At 40.1% G+C, this 17,464-nt stretch overlaps 2 protein-coding genes across 3 annotated transcripts in view; both read right to left on the bottom strand.

Annotated features, from left to right (window-relative positions):
• Positions 1 to 90: 90 nt before the first annotated feature.
• On the bottom strand, positions 91 to 5,772 carry LOC144043081 (uncharacterized). The gene is made up of 7 exons (XM_077556322.1): positions 5,769 to 5,772; positions 3,531 to 3,736; positions 3,290 to 3,460; positions 3,049 to 3,201; positions 2,886 to 2,952; positions 304 to 1,700; positions 91 to 240 (listed from the first exon to the last, which is right to left on the bottom strand). The coding sequence occupies exons 1-7, from the start codon at positions 5,770 to 5,772 to the stop codon at positions 130 to 132; spliced, it is 2,109 nt and encodes a 702-aa protein (XP_077412448.1). The 3' UTR covers positions 91 to 129.
• Positions 5,773 to 16,523: 10,751 nt separating this feature from the next.
• Positions 16,524 to 17,464, bottom strand: part of abi1b (abl-interactor 1b) — a 22,744-nt gene continuing 21,803 nt past the window's right edge. For both annotated transcript variants that reach the window (XM_077556955.1, XM_077556956.1), the window contains 2 exons: positions 16,937 to 17,122; positions 16,524 to 16,865 (listed from right to left, as the gene is read on the bottom strand). In XM_077556955.1, coding sequence (XP_077413081.1) covers positions 16,690 to 16,865; positions 16,937 to 17,122 — 362 coding nt within the window. In that variant the 3' untranslated portion in view covers positions 16,524 to 16,689. The remainder of the gene's footprint in view (positions 16,866 to 16,936; positions 17,123 to 17,464) is intronic.

Here is a 17,464-nt window from a genome sequence, read left to right as displayed (position 1 = left end):
TTGCATCGATTCTTTTTGTTTGTCTAAAGAACATTGTATCGTTTTTTTTTTTTTTTGTGTGTGTGTGTGTGTGTGTGGGGGGGGGGGGGGTACAGCCCACTGAAATGAGGTAGGGCTAAAGTTCTGATGTTATGCTGCCACCCAGAGCACTGACACTCCACTTCCTGTGTGGTGGCTGACCTGGTTGACTCGTCCTCGTACACAATCCAATGTGAAGAACACTGATGTGCCGTTTTGTACCTGGAAGGATGCCCGCAGACTTACACTAGCCCACTGACTACCATCAGGCATTTGTCCACCTACCTGTTGGGCGAGGGGGGTGGGTCGAGAGCCCCTTGCCTCCCAGCCCGCTCCAGGCCTCTCTGGGTCAATTAGTCTGAGTAGAGTCAGCTTAACCAGGCGGCAAGAGTGAATCAGTTTAAGGTCCAGAGCTACATTGGCAGTGCCGCTCTCCCTGAAGACAAAATATTGGTTAGGTTTAGCGGACCCCTTCACTGACAACCCCATTTGGGACACCTGAGGACTGGTCTGATGGAAGAACAGAGGCTTGTTTCGGACGGCTCCTGAGGGAAGGCCGGCTTGAGCTACAGAGGCATAAATAGAGGCAGAGCTAGCAGCAGGAACCCAAACCAAGCTGAGTCCACTAACACCTGTGTCATCACTAAAGAAACGGACATTGCACTGGGCAGGAGACAGAATCTCAAAGGCCAATGTGTCTCCAGAACCAACTTCAGTCGCTCCAGACAGTGAGATGGATGTGTCGCGATAGTGAACCCCTGGTTTGAAGGTCCGGCAAAGCTCCACAGCGGTACCATTCCGATTGAGGTACGCCAACATTTGGAAGCCCTCACTCACGCATGCCTGGCCCATGGAGTACAACGCCTGCTGAAATACAAAGCGCACGGTACCACTTTCTGCAAAACGTATCCCACGGCCGTCATGAGTCAGCACTACCACGTAAGGGTCCGAGATGGAGGCGATACGAAAGCTTGGCCGATGGTTTGTGTGGTAGTGAGCTGACAGCGCAGCCTGTGCCGTCATGGCGACGGCACCCGTGTCATGGGACAGCCACATGAGGCTTAGAGAAGCAGGTAAGGGGTCATAAAGTCGCAAACCATTGCTCTGGTTGCAGTGGTGGTTAGCACTCCAAAGGGAAGTGGAGATCGCGTAACCTGGGGCAACCTCTGCTACCGCGCTGATACTGACGCCCTGGAAGGACCTCACTTCCTGTTGCTCAATTCTGACACCGCTGAGGTAATGACTTTCAGAGCCATCGCTGGCGTTCATATGCAAACACACCTGAACAAAGCTGCGGCAGCTGTGGTTGACTGACAGGTTCTGCTCCAGCCATACCAGCCCGTGCTTCTTCATCACCAGGCGTCCGTCCTCAGTCGATGCCAGGCTTGCCTTGTCCCTCGCCCGGATGTGAAACTGCACGCCTGGCGAGGCCAAGTTCACTATGTGGCCGTTGGTGTCAGCCAGACTCACATCTCCGGTCCAGGAAAGAGAGAGGACATTGTCACCATCAGAAGGTCCAGAGCAGGCGGTGTCTGTTGTAAATGTACACGATGATGTCGCTGGTTGTCCTTCACACTCAGCGCAGGCCTGACACTCGTCCATGTCCACGTTGTAGAAATAGTCGTGGCCACACATGCCGGCTCTGGCGTCTCGCTCCGTCATTCCTTGACATCGAAATCCACCTTGGAATTATATGGAATAAAAGGAACACAATTCAGAATATTTGTAGATAAGATGTGCAAGTCCTGTTCAAATAGGAAAGAAACTATGTCAAGCACAAAGCATGCATGATGCTACTCGGGAGTTCCACCAGAATCACCCTCTGGTAGTAAGGAATTCCATTTCTTGTGAGGTGTCTGAACTATTCAAACTCAGATTTTTTTTCTCCATAAGATATAATGTAAATTACTTTAATCCGTTCCCAAGCTCCAAATACAGTAAATTCCTATTTTAATTTCTATTTATGTAAAAATATGTACAGTATTTAAGCAATAAAAAACCTTACCTTTTTTGTTGTGGTGTTATGGCATCAGTGGATGAAAAATTCACTCACAAATACATTTTATATTTTTTTTAATTGTAAATTTCTCATTTTTTGCTAAGTTAATGCATGCTTTAGTTCAGTACAAAGTTAGTGTAGTTTATATTGGGCATATTGTTAGACGACTTAGGGGCTCTTGCGGGTGCTGTTTAACGTCAGGCACATTGTTGAACAGCCAAGGGTCCCTGCGTCGGTATTTACAGAAATAGTCGCGATGATCTCCTTCCCTATAAATCCCACTGTGGTTCGTAGCACTTTTCGCTTTTCTTTGCTGCCACTGGCACTATTTTTCTTTGGGCCCATGGCGAAAAAAATTGTCATGGAAAAATCTAAATTCACTCGCGAATGTACGGAACACCTCAGAGAGTGTCTCTCGCTCTGACTCGAAATGAGCAGCGCCTCCTCTCGACTACTATTACGTGTGCATTCAGGATCGCTCGGCTTTTTCCATACCTATTCAAGATACGTTTGGCTAGGCTTGGGTGTTCGAACTCTGAGGTCGAACTCTGAGGCATTTTTTACAGATTTTTTTGTGAAAGTCAATTTGTTCGTGTTCCAAGACCCCGAGGTTGCACTGTACTGTGAAATGACACAACTTGACTTTTTATTGGTTACACCCATGATATCTAAAAAAGATTCAGTAAAAAAGTTGCATTAAAATATCATCCTTTATAAAGCTAAAAATGTTTTTGCTTTACACAAGGTGGACGACATCCAGCGATTCCGTTCGTTGACAGGGGGGTTACTATTCATTGAGTGGGTGACGCTTAGCCGGCGGGTCGCCTTGGGGGCAACTTTGGTCTTTGGCGTAATTTGTTAGCGTTACCTGGTGTGTTGATACATTTCTGGCGATCTTCACAAAGATCAGCAAGCTCAAGGCATTCATCTCTGTCCTGCAACCACAATTATACACACAAAAGTTGTTTACAGTATTTTCTGAGCTATCGAACAGTTTCCAAAGCGGCAAAATGACAACTGTTCAGTCTAACCTGACAGATTCTGTCTGCGTGGACTGAACACTGAGCAACCAGGAAGAAGCCGGCAGGGCAGACTGTGCATTTCTCACAGAGTGGATGACCACCCTTGAAGTCGCAGTATTCCTCAGGGCCACATCTCCCACACGTCACAAGGGAATGGCCCACCTGGTGGCCAGCAAACACGTTGGTCCAAACTTGCAACTCTGAACATCATTGTACACACTACTAGAATGAATATACTTGTAATGTTTACCTCCATTACGCTGGCCTCCATGTCCACTTTGTGCAAAGAGATGGCCTGTTGAACTCGATGTGGCCCACTTGGCTCACTCAAGACTTCCCTGTGACTGTCCAGCTCCTCCTGCAGGTTCTGCATGGACATTTGCTTGATGGTGTCCAAAAGTATGTTGTACTGTGCCTTGACCTAGAAGACAAAAATCAAGTCAAGCAAGATGAACTAATATTATTCTGACATGCACACATGATCATCTCACTTGCTCCATGTAGTCATGCATCTTCTTCTGTTGCGCCAGGATTTCTCTCTGCTGGTGGATCAGCTCCCCCTGTTGCTCACTGAGGAGCCGATGCATCACTTTGACCTCTTCCTGCTGATCCTTCAAGGCCTCAACAAGCTTCTCTTGGTCTTTGGACAGCTGAAGCTGCAGGATGACAGCATCGTCAGAAGGAACATCATTGCTCCCTGCAGCAAGAAAGGGAAGAGTTTATGTTAAGGTTTTCCTCCTTAAGAAATCAGCAGCCACAGTTGATTGGTCTGGACAAGAGTTAGGAACATTACATGATCATCTGCACTTTATCAGCTGATCAGCTTTCCTCTAAGAAAGAGTTAAAAATAGGGGTGTCAAAATTAGTGTGCTAATTTCGAGTTCATTTAAAGTTCCTTTAATGCCAATCATTTTTTTAACGCGCGATTAATGACCGCCCCTTACTTGGAAAGCCGACACTGGGAGAATTCCAGTCGCAACGCAGCAGACACGTCCACGTCAAAATTTAGCAGTAATAAATTTAAATAATAATGCATATATTTGTCAAGACTAGGGTCAAGTTGTATTTTACAATTTTAAAAATGGGCAAAATTTCACAAGTTAGTTCATGTTAATATGGAAGAAAAAAAAGCACTGCTGTCACCATCTTACAAATGCAATTATGCCATCTAGTGGCAGAAAAATGACCTCAACACAAATCAATACCGCACTCAGTACAGTACATCTTTTTAATTTTAACTCAATTTTATGAATTATTTTGAAATTACAGTATTAATGACTAAAAGATGCAACCATATTTCTATTAGTTTAACATTTTTGCCACTTTTTTGTTAACAATAGGATGAAAAATTTGAAGAAAAAAAATTCTTGTACATTTTAATTTACATTTAGAACAGATTTGCGATTAACTGTGAGTTCATTATTGCAGTAATAGGATTAATGACGATTAAAAAATGAGTTAGTTAAAAACGTAATAGTTAATTTACTGTACTAAGTAAAAGTTCTTATTTCCTAAAGTCAGTGTGTTTGAACTGATGTCTTCTGATGTGCCTTGAAACTGCTGATGTAAAAAAAAAAAAATGCAATAGACTCTCATCACAGCAGTCTGTAGTCAAACTCTTTCCTCTCTTGATGGTTTCTCAGCCATCACCTGTGTATGACCTCCCAATCCTCTTTCAAACTATCCGTCTTCAATGTCAAGAATAGGTGCATGGTTGTCCTCAAAAGAGTACAGTTTATTTTTGAGGTTCAGGAAGACAGCTGACCTGAAGAGTTAGCCCGTCTTTGTTGTGACATGCATCTGCTCTGTGGCTGTTCAGCTTCCCCAATATTAGTACATTCCTTACTGCACTGGAAAGCATAAATCAGATTGTTTGACCGTGTATGCAGTGTCCAGTTCTAGGGGTTTGCTGGCATTTGTCTCAGGGTGTTACCAGGTTTGATGTGTACCGTATTGAGTTGATTAAATGACCTTCTGAGTTTCCCAGATAGACCTGATACATACTGTATAGAATGCCAATATTGTTGAATCTGTCACACTTTTCTTCCTCATGCACCATTCGTGTTACTTCCTAATCTATCCTAATCTTAATCTAGCCAACCTGATGCACTTTGAAGAAAGACAAAACATTTTCTAAAGCAACCACAGCAACGAGATGATAAATTCAATGGATTGAAAATGTGCTCCCAAACTGGAGACGTGGTTGTGACATAGGTTCGATATCGATATCTGAGTTGGGGCGGCATGGCTCAGTGGTAGAGTCATCGTCTCACAACGCATAGGCTTTTGTGTTTCATCTCACGCCATTCTGACAGCGTCTATCCTTGAGCAAGATACTAAACCCCCAGTTGCTCCTGATGCTGCGTCATCAGTAGGTGAATCTACTGTTATCTACCCATACATGAGGCATGTGTTAAAAAAATTACAATGCATGGAATCTTTCAGTAAACTTTTGAGTATCATTTAAGGCAAGGTAAGGTAAGGTAGTTTTACTTCTATAGCACATTTCATACCGCAAGCAAAGACACAACACCCAAGCATCAACAAACACAACAGTTAAAGCTGCTGAAGGCAGAAAACTCGCTACTGCCACCTCTGGCCGACAAATGAAACTGCACACACCCTTCACGTACACAATGCGCACATGACGTCACATCCGCAGACAGAGGGCAGGAAATTCTAACCTGAAACAAATCCGAAAACTATTGGCCAGAGGTTTGCAGTAGTACCCATTGTGATACAGCTGAGGTTTTAATATCCTGAAGAAGATGTTTCAGTCATAAATGTTCAAATAAAAAAGCTATTGCAAAGATGGCCAAATTGTTACAAAGAGCCGCTTTAACGACATTCAAAAGCAAAGCAGAGAAAACAAAAGAAAATTACAAAAATCACTAGAACAAACTTTAACATAAAAAAATTTAAACAATGAAATAAGAGTAGTTTTCTAAAAGAAGTAAAATAAAAAATGATTTAAAAATGTCTGGAAGACCTTAGTCTTAGTTTTAGTACAGGAAAAGTTTGAACCTGAATTTAACCTGCAGAAACACCATAACAAACAATGGAAGCATTTGATCCAACGGTAACATATAACTAAACAAAAGAGGTCCAAGGATTGAACTTTGAGGGACTCTGCATATTATGGCCATTCGATCAGTTTCAAAATTTCCAGTGGTCACAAAGTAACTCCTTTCCCTTTAAGTGTCTCGAGGCCGAGCCGAGTGTCCTCTTTTATGGAAATCAAAATATGGTGTGTCTATTATACTCTGACACTTTCAAGCAAACGTAAGCAGTCTTTGTAAATGAGTATGTTTTGATACAGCTCTTGTTCCTTTTACCATTACAATGTAATGACGTTTATAATGTCTTAATCAATTTTTATACCAACCTGATTTGATGTCACATGTCAACTGTATCCGTGCAGGTCCTTCTGACCGCTCCTCCATAAATTGTGCTGCTCTGTCTCTTACATGAACCGGTGAAGGATTCCCTCTCACGTCTTCTCCCTTTTGTGTATTGCAGTCGACACAAGGTTTTGCTTTCTGGCGCATCCGGAGATCCAAGTTGCAATCATTCCCTTTGCATTCCCGTGACGCATCCCTGTTATCAGGTTGACGATTGCCAGTGGTCGGGCAGGTTCCACCCGCACAGCCAGGATGAAACACCTCAGCAGTGATTGTTCTCGGGTTGGTTCTTCTTGTAACGTCAATACCAGTTTGTGGCACGAAGCCTCTGTGGTGATGACCGTAACGAGCATCCTGTTGCTGGTAATTAGGGTAGACTTGTCCCTGCTGAAGCTGTCGTCTGGACACCTCCGGGTGAGTGTCCGTTGCGCTCCAGTCCTGGTTAGGGAGGCACCGAGGCCCCCGGCACACTTCGGAAGCAATTTCAGTTGTGCTCAGTAAAAAAGTGACACTAATTAAAAACATAGCAGAAATATGTGCCATGTTGATATGATGAAAGGATAACTGTGTGAAAGGTTATCTTCTATCTTGGTATGTCTTCACTTGGTAGCTGTCCATCTATGTAACGAGCAACTGATATGGAAGTGGAGTGCTCTCAATGGTCTCTGCCCCCTTTTGCTCCTTCTGCATGCATGGCCCACATGTGGTGTGCACCGCACCTAATTGGCAACAGCTTTTGCTTCCAGTCTTAAATTAACCCGTAGCGTTCCCGGACGTGCCACTCTGCCAAGTCACACCACAAAACATATCGTATGCTTTGGGGCTCTTCTGCTCCGAATTACCTGGCTACCAGATTTCTGCCAAAACACTCATAGTCAGGTTTTGTGCTTTGGGAAGAGAAGCGTAAGGCATGTGCACAGAATTTCTCAAAGATGACAAATATAAGTGTGTCTATATCTCTCTGTGTAAAGCCACTGTGGTTTTAATATTAAAACCTCTTGTGGCGAAATATTATTTTAACACATTTCATCTCAGTTCACCCAAAACACTCTTGAACAGAATGGTCAGAACGTGTAATTGCATAAATGTGTACAAACCGTTTAATGCCTACAATACAAGTTGAAGTGACCGGTACTATTATGTACAATACTTTCTGAATAGGCTGTCAAGAGTTAAATTTTCCATTCCATCTGCTGCATTTCATAGCAGCCAGTGCAGAGTAATGAAAAAACAGCGAGAAGCTCCCAACCACACAAAAGGGAAAACATGTTGATTTTACTGCGAGCAGGAAACACTTGGGACACTTTTCATGCGACTAAGTCTCAATAAAACACTCTTCAGTACTACTCCTCTTGGCTTTGGCATCTTTCTGTTTGCCGCCAGTTCTGTGTTGGTTCATTTGTCAGACCACAGAATGAGAGAGGAGCAGCAGCAGCAACCTTTTTAATGAGAGCAAGGAATTTATAAGCAACGTGCTGAGATTAGCTGATGCTTAGGGCAGTGACTTGCAAGGACACTGTATATGCCAAATATATAAACAGGTGGTAGATTAAAGACAAAAACAACATAGGATTGATTTTAATGTGAGGGTGGTAGGCTTAGTATGTGACCAGTATGTAGAGACAGGTGAAAAACATAGTTGGGATTCAGCTGAAAGGTGAAAGTTCATCTCATTGACCCAAATATGCCACTTTCATATGGATCTCATTAGACCACCTTATAGTTTAATGGACTGTGTGTTTATAGTGTATGTAAACAAAGTGAGGGTGGGGAACATTTTCAAGGCTGTAAATGGCTGTAATGACTGAGCTGTGTTCAGGGACCTTTATATTGTAGGTCGAAATAAACATGTTCACTTGCATCCGTGTAAAATGTATCAATTTCATCACCTTTGCCAAAAATGGATTCTGTTGTTGCTACTGACCTTGTGTTCAGACGGTGGACGAGAAGAGTGCTATAAGGATGGCTGCACCAACAGAGTAAGACTTTTAGGTGGAGGCATCTCCAACATTCCAAAATGAGAGAATTGTATTGCAGCGAAAGCGAGGTCTTGCACAGGGCCCCATTCAAGGTAGAATCTGTAAAGCTCTTGATCTTAAAAAAAAATAAAAAATTGAAAAAAATTAATTGTAATATTCATCCAGCCAATCCCAGCTGGCTTCAGGCAGTACGCGCGGGACACCCTGAACTGGTTGCTAGCCGATCCAGGGAATTTTAATATTATTTATAATATTTTATAATATATGTAATACACTCACATAAATATTTAAGCTGAACTTGTAAGATTTATGTAATTTTTTTTACATAACAAGTTCCCATTTACTTTTGTTTAGATAACTTTAACACAAACCTACCGAATAAACCTTATATGATAAATATTCATTAGTCTAATAAAGCCTATTTATTTGAAATGCATAATCCTCAAGTTTATGTATTTAGTATTATTAAAGTATAATTAATTACTTTGTTTTTATTTTTACGTTTATTGGGATGTCTGCATTCAGTTTCATCCCAAAAACATTTATTTATCGTGTACCGTATAGATCAACAAATGATCCCCGAGCACAAGCCCCTGCTGCTGCTCACCGCTCCCTCAATGGATGGGTCAAATGCGGAGAACGAATTTCACCCCACTTAGATGGGCGTGACAATCAGTGATACTTTAACCTTTAACCTGATTATTATGCAATTCAAACAACATCCATCCATCCATTTTCTTAACCGCTTATTCCTCACTAGGGTCGCGGGGTCGCTGGAGCTAATCCCAGCTGGCTTCGGGCAGTAGGCGCGCTACACCCTAAACTGGTTGCCAGCCAATCCAGGTTCAAACAACATACTTTATGTATTTTAAATAAATACTCTCATTATTATTAATTTAGAGTAATTATATTTTATCAATACTAAATACATAAACCCGAGGATTATGCATTTCAAATAAATAGGCTTTATTAGAATAATGAATATCATATAAGGTTTATTTGGTAGGTTTGTGTTAAAATCATCTTTAATAAAAACAATTAAATGGGAATTTGTCAGGTGAAAAAACACATAAATCTTAAGTTAAGCTTAAATATTTCTGTGAGTATATTTTGTAATAAGACTTCAATCATCAAGTCCACCAAAACACAAACAGTCAATAAAAATAGAAGAATAGGACTAATCTAATTTTCCATATTCAGTTGTGCTTTTCCCGCAAAACATTTCGCTATATATAAATTATATAAATTATCCACATTACAACTTTTTAGCATCAACTTTGAATCATTAGAGTCCTGTGTGAGTTGCTATGACCTAATAGAATCCTGACAATAAATAAGTCAGAAAAAGTGTCATTGAGCTAAAAAAAAAAAAGAAGAAGAAAAGGAAAAAAAAGAAAGGCAGGTTTCAGTTCAGTTTGTATCATAAGCAGCTGTGCGCCCTGCAAGATGTCATTCTGCAGATGTGGAGCCTGTTGAACGCTTTAATTTTTCTCTTCATTATTTGGTGCCACCACTAAACATTGTATTAAACTTGTTTGAGTTTTGAGAAGTGGAATTCATCACACTTGCAGCTACCATGTACAGTATGTGCTATTTCTAACTGCATTATTTTTTTCCCCTTTCATTTTTATAGCAATATCCACATTGCCAGGAAATACAGAAACAAAAACTTCTATAGGCTTAAGTACTTAGTGGGACCAATGGAATACATGCAGAAACCTGCCTCTCTTGATCCGGAATGGTATGGAACTCACTGCTAGCACATTAATGTCTGTCCCACTTTTTACAGTACGACTATGTCAAAATCAGTTTACACGTACAAAATCTTTATTGCTGCGCCACAAGTACAATCATTGTGTAAATAGTTCATGGGTTGTTTCATTCTGGGAGCAAACACAAGGCAGTATGATATAAATTAACTTTGGTTACATTCTTCCTGATAATATGACCATGTGAGTAAGATGAGCTCTGGCCACATGGCTCATGGATGATGTTTTTCAAGTGGGAGAAGGTTGCAAGAGGTGATTGGGGCAAATCGCTTGTAGTGCGCCTCACCAATCTGGGAACGATCTGGTCACCCCTGGCAGCCTTTGAGGTGAAAAACTCTAGGGTGACACAATGATGTGAGGTCATCGCATCTGGATTTGACCATGGGTCATGGCCATGGATTTTGTCTAAAGCGTATAAGCCTCTTATTGTATAAGAGGGACTGGCCAAGAAAAACATGGCATATGTCTGACGGAGGCAATCACAGCCCGGGGTTTGATTCATTATTGTGCGCATAAGCTGAATGAGAGCAGTCCAAAGAATAGGATCAGTCATCATCATGACATCAGACATTAACGTCATCCTCGTCAACTGCTCCGTGCCATATGCTGTAACTGCAGTTCAACTGATCAGATTCTCAGAGTGGAGGAAACAAACCAATTTAAACTAATACCACTTGACCGGATTTGATCCATTCTCCGTTTTACTGCCTGGGACATAGCACAACATCATATTATCAGATCAAAAGCTTTTGTTGCCATTTTGCCATGACAACCGGGGGTGATTATGGGTCGAGGGCCATATGTTTATCTATAGCTGACGACTTGGTTGATGGATGTCAGTTACTGAACATATTCAAAAAAAAGTCTTGCAACCAGAAAAACAATTTTTGAGCATAAAAACGGTTTGTGACTGTCTCGTTGCCGCTCAGTGAGATACCCCCTCAGGACAGTATCCCACAGAGGGGGTGAAAGTTTCTGAGTGTTTGTGAAAATGTTGATTTCTCGCCGTCTCGTCTTGTTTTCAAAATTGCTTTGCAACAAGAAAAAAAAAAAAAGTAAATGTTTCGCGAACAAGGAATGAAGACATTTGCGACCTTCGCATACACTCGCAAATGTTCATCCCCTGCTCATATCCCACTGAGGAGGCAAAGGTAGCCAATGTTGATTTCTCGTCAGACATTTGCCAACAATTTTAGTTTTTTCTTGTGCCAGAGAAATTTTGAAAGCTAGCCTAGCTGTCTCAGTGTGTTCCCATGGTTTTGCTAAAACTGAACAACAAACAATGCTACATTAGCTAATAACTGAAAATAGACATCTTGTGTTTTTCCAGGTTGAAAAAAACAGTAAGGAGGAGAGACGGTAGTGACTACAAAATGATATATGTCGTGCGCTGTAAATTACGGCAAAGTCGGCGATTTGATTAACTTGGTTAGGCTAAAGCACCCCCCAAAATGTTGTGAGTTTATAGACATATTTTTAATGTGTGTTCTTTTTTAACTAGCTAGAAACTTATAGCTATAATATATATATTTATATATATATATTATAGCTTACAAGCAGACAAGTCCTCAGTCCGGTCACAGGGTACATCTCTCTAGTAGAGTGAAACTGTTCCTTACTTTTACCAGGATATGTGAAAAGTTTCTTACCTTCTACCACTCAACACCAACACATTATTTTCACTACTAGTCTGCTTTTTTGCTCCTCAATCATGTTACTACGTGCTAATGAGGGAAACAAGTGTTAATATTAATGTCTCTATTGTGCTGCTATTTGGCTTGCTTACTATAGCGTGTGTGGCGTGCGTGGTGTGTGTGTCTGCACAGAAAAAAAAACTAGCCTCATGGAGTAGGTCATGGACATAAGATTGTTTTTCAGCAAACAAAAGCTCCATTTTAAAGTATTTGTATTAAAGACCAAATGTAAAAAGGCAGACACAAACAGTGCTAAAGTCAATTTGTTTTGTTCATAGTTTTTTGTGTGTCTGTACTTTTCCCTAAATGTCTTTATAGCACCCCTGAACCTCTGATCCTAGAATCGCCTCTGGTCCGCATCAAACGTTTTAAAACAGTTTATTTTTTTGTTTTTGTTTTGTATTTTGTTGAATTGCAATTGAACACAATCCAGACAATGATTTTGTGGACAGCGGAAGTAGCACTGCATGTTCTTACGCACTTTTAAAAATCAGATAGATCAAAAGCGATGCTAGGTCTCAGCAGTTTGATCACTTTAATGACTGTTGAGAACCAGATGGAGAGCCGTAAAACTCCAAGCAAGATAGAAAAACATCTAAAAACGTGAACATAAAGTTCTCTAGGTTCTTCTTTTCAGTAGTTATAAACATGAATGAAACTTGACCGTAGCATAACCTCCAAATCTTCATTGCGCCCTGATTTGGTTCACTCTGCCCTCTGCTGGATATAAAGAAAACTACATATAAACGCCCAACAATACTATGACGGGCGAGCAAACTTTTGTAGTCAGCATGGGCCAGGTCAATCGTAGATGAAGTGTATAAAAATAAAAAATTTAAAAATTAAAAATTTAAAAATTTTAAAAATTATAATAATAATAAAAAAAAATTGTGTATGTAGTTTATTATCAACATAATTCAGAAGACTTTACTCCACAGCGACTTAAAGTCCAACAAATATTTTTGTTTCAGTGCTCCAGTTTTCATGTCTGCGAATCAGATTGCTTCTATCTTGTTGGAATAATCAACTGGATTTTTACCTTTTGTATTCCAATCTATCTACAGCATAATGTAAAATGACTGAGGTCAAAGATTTTTCAATAATGAATATAAAGTACATAACAGATTTTTTTCTTTCTTTCAATGAATTGTTTATTACAAAAAGACTGTACATGAATTTGAATGAACACAACCTATGTACAAATTAAGAGAAGACAAATATTCAGTACTCTTCTCATGAACACTTAAGTTACCAAGTTTTCCCCATATCATACGAAAGTCACACATAAAAAAAGAAATGGGCGTCTCGATCTGCGATGCCCTGAAATGATGTTATGTGATAAACATTACAAATTTCTGCACATCAGTGGTTGTCCCATGATTTTTCTATGAAAAAGTATAAATAAATCCTTTACATATAAAGTGTGAGCAAACTTTAATCCGCTGCTCCAAACATACAGTAGATGTAAAAACAAGTGGAATGCAAAGCTAGAAATACATAGAAAAGTAATGCGAGTTTCCCCACACAAGTCAGCGCATGATGGAAAAGTACAATCATAAATGGGATGTATTCACAGGAAATGTTAACAAACGTTCATGCATGTGGATGAATAAATACTGAATTGGCAGCATGTTTGATTTGGAAAATGTTCCACTTAAACGTAACAAAAGGCATTACACTTTTGTTCATTTTCTCAATAAAAGTTCACAATTAAGCCCCTTTAGTATACAGTGATTAATATAAATGTGTACACCCCTTTTTCATTTTCTCAGTGAACACTAGAAAGTTTTTCAGAATTCTAACGAATATTACACTCACTGGAGTTTGACACTTTTTTTTTATCTCTATAATTTAGCTTTGCTTTCACTGTGTACCCATTTTTTGTGTGCTACATTAACAAAATCATTTTTACAATCAAAGGTGCACATAAATGCATGTTAGTATCATTATCTAACTTCTCCATGTAATGCACACCTTAATGGTTACAAGTGGTGATAAACAGGGCAAATGCATTTAGAGCTTCGTCGTGACTGACATATTGGTTCTCAATGGAAACCATTGGGGTGTACTCATTTATGTCGAGTGCTGTAAATGATTGTTTAATGGCATCAGACAGCAAGTTACTACCTCAGGCATTCTATTTATTTATTTTTTCATCAGCAACTATGTGAAGAGCAAAGATAACTGTTCAACGAATGACTTGAGTTAAAGGGGAAGTGACAATAATATGTTCTATGCAGCCCCACTGGTCTAAATATGGTAGTCTGGTTAATGTTGCGTAAGTGGAATATGAGTTAAACAACAAAATCCAGCACTTTTTATCCAGCTCAGGGGGCGGCCATTTTGCCACTTGCTGTCGAGTGAAAATGACATCACAGTTGCTCAGGTAACAACCAGTCACAGATCAGCTTAAAAAAACAAACAGGTGAGCTGTGATTGGTCGTTGCCTGAGCCTTGACCAACTGTGATGTCATCTTCAGTTGTCGGCTAGTGGCAAAATGGCCGCCCTCTGAGATGGATAAAAAATGGCTGTATTTTGCTTCATAGCTCATATTCCACAGATGTTATATTTATCAGAATGTCATGTTTAGACTAGTGAGGTCACCTATAACATATTATTGTCAAGAAATGTTTAAGGTTGACTTCCCCTTTAAACTACACTCCTTAGACATTTGATACTGAAATTCTCTACATCCAACTGGTGGGAATAGTTTGGAAAAGGGTGTGTCAATACTTCTGTCAATACAAGTATATACTTTGTGTCAATTATACCACTCTGAATCTACATTCACTACATTGCAGACAATCAAAATGGGTGACTGTTCACCCACTGGAAAACAAACCAACAAGGCGACCTTGTTACATTTCTCTTTTGATTTGAGGTTGTTTGGGTTGACGATTACCGTTGTTAAGCACCGATGTAAAGCACCACACCAGCAAGCACTCAACCAGCAGGCAACACGTATGTGAACGATTCTGGACTAGTCTGATGGAGTCCGAGAGAATGACTCACGCACGCACTTGACTCCTTCATGTACTTCAAGACACAACTTTGTTACAGTGGCTGGACAGCACATTAGTAAAATGCAGTGGCGATGATGATGATGATGATGATGAACATCATGACTGGCGGTTTCCACGATACACGTTCGACAGGACTGTGGCCGATGAAGAAAATGCACATTCAAGTCAAAATAATCAAATGTAATCTACTCTTGGCACCACCTCCACTGAAACTGATGAAAATTCACATCGGGTAAAAAAAAAAAAACATTGACAAATGCACTTTAGCATCTCACATCACACATTATGTACAAGTTAGAGAGCAGAATAAGTTGTTTTTGTTATGTTGTACACCCACTTGACCATTTTTTTTAAAGGGATCCTACAAATATCATCTAAAACATTAGAAAATGTGCACTGTATCTTTTAGAAGATCTGATGAAATAATGTTATTTTTTCCCGCCATTAGTGGCTGCCTTACAATGAAAGATTCTGGGTTCGAATCTGGGCTCAGACCTTTCTGTGTGGGCTTATTTCTGTGCTTGTGTGGGTTTGTATCCAGGTAGTCTGATTTGCTGTCATTCGAAAAAGATGTGTGCTCACTTGATTGTACAAAGTAAATGTTTGTTTCTATAAGTGCCCTATAATTGCCGATCAGTCCAATACGTATCCTGCTTCTTGCCTAAAAGTCAACCAGGATAGGCTCAAGTTCATCCTCAACAAATGGATGTTTTCTTTTCCACTAAATATTCTCCTAAAATCATTGTCAGTGTTTTAGGTGATATCGCAACGAATCCCTGAAAGGTGAGGTTGCTTTCTTCCCTCTGTAACATCTCTGGAGTCAGACAAAACAAGGTTGACATTCAGTCACATGCTAATGCACTTGCTGATGTCATCCCCAGTCTTGACAAGGTAGAATGGAATTTTGGGGTCGAGAGAACAGCTTTGGCCAGTCTGCGGGTCTCCAGTGCAAGAGGACACAGCAACACACTGATAAGTTTAAGTCATTCACTGCCATTGACGGCTATAGACGTCAAAAATTCATTTTTACTATTTCTATTAGTTTCAATTTTTTTCTCCACTTTTGTTAACAAGAGTATGAAAACCAAGAAAAAAATTATTGTACATTTAGAACAGATATAAAATTTGTGACTAATCTTGAGTTTAAATAATAAAGTAATGAAACAAAAAAGAAAATATTATTAAGGCGTCAGACGATTACATTTTTTAATTGTAATTAATCGCATGACTTCAATAGTTAACTCATGACTAATCACATTTTATATCTGTTCTAAATGTACAATACATTTTTTCTAGGTTTCCATACTCTTGTTAACAAAAGTGGGAAAAAATGTGAAACTAATAGAAATAGTTCAAATGAATTTCTGACGTCTATAGCCGTCAATGGCAGTCAATGAGTTCATTGTCAGTGATGCAGCACTCTGTGGAAGAAGCAGGTTTTAACACTGCAAATATGCTATTGGCTGTGCTGCACTAACATATTAACACAAAACATTTACAAATAGTCAGCCTTCTCATTTCAAGAGTTGAAGTTAGCAAGCACTATGAAATGCTTTTATCTCCTCCCTTCATGTCAACAGTGTAAACTAATACAAGTCGCTTTTCCAAAAGCTTCAGTGGCCATTGTGCTTCTGTCAAGCCGAAATGGTTTATTTCCAAACACTTTGCCATGGCACTTCATTGAAAAGGAGAAGATGAGACCTGTAAGAACTGCATTCATCTGTACACCTTCACTGTTTTACCTCCAAGCCCGTTTTAGGTATGTTTTTTTTTGTTTTGTTGCCTAATCAGCATAGTGCATAATAGACTCAACGTAGTTTCCCGGGAAGAGCCCGGTGACGCCGTTGCAGACGCCTTCGAACCATCCGTCGTCGTTCTTCTTGATAATATAAATGATGGCTCCTTCCATGAAGGACAGCTCATCCTCCTTGTCCTTGCTGTAGTCGTAGATGGCCACAACTGCAAAATGACAGAAAAAAATATTGAACAGAAAGTGAACATTCCCCAAAATTTAGCTCGCTTCTACATACCTTTCTCTAAATAGACCTTAGGGGCCCAGTGGGGGTCTCCATCAGCGTAGGGGTCACTGTAATGGACAACCGCAGCCTCCTCTTCGTCATAGTCGACAGGCGGAGGTGGAGGTGGGGGTGAGGGCTCCTCAAACACACCCATGTCCTCAGGGGGAGGCGGAGGAGGTGGAGCTGGGCTGTCTGTTACTGAAGGTCAACAAGAGCAGAGGTTATTATAGTTAATGGAAAATAATGAAATGACAAAAGCTAAAACTGAGAAAAAAAACATTCACATGAAGAAAATTAGGGATGGGAGAGTACTGATACCAGTATCGGTGAAACCAGTCCAAAAATGTACCGGTGTCTGAAATTGCCAATGGCCAACCCGCCCCAACTACAAAAACATTGTTTCATTTCATTACACTCCAAAAACAGTTGGGTTAAAAAAAGAAAAAAAAACACAAAAAAAGAGTAACACATTAAACAACCACAAAAAAATGCTTTTTCATTTTTGGTGATCAAAATTAATTACTGCCCCAAAAAATAAAC

Source organism: Vanacampus margaritifer, chromosome 2 (assembly GCF_051991255.1).
Source record: "Vanacampus margaritifer isolate UIUO_Vmar chromosome 2, RoL_Vmar_1.0, whole genome shotgun sequence".
In the NCBI taxonomy this organism is placed as follows: domain Eukaryota; kingdom Metazoa; phylum Chordata; class Actinopteri; order Syngnathiformes; family Syngnathidae; genus Vanacampus; species Vanacampus margaritifer.
Note: the sequence above shows the minus strand (reverse complement) of the source record. Positions and strands in the feature narration are given on the sequence as shown.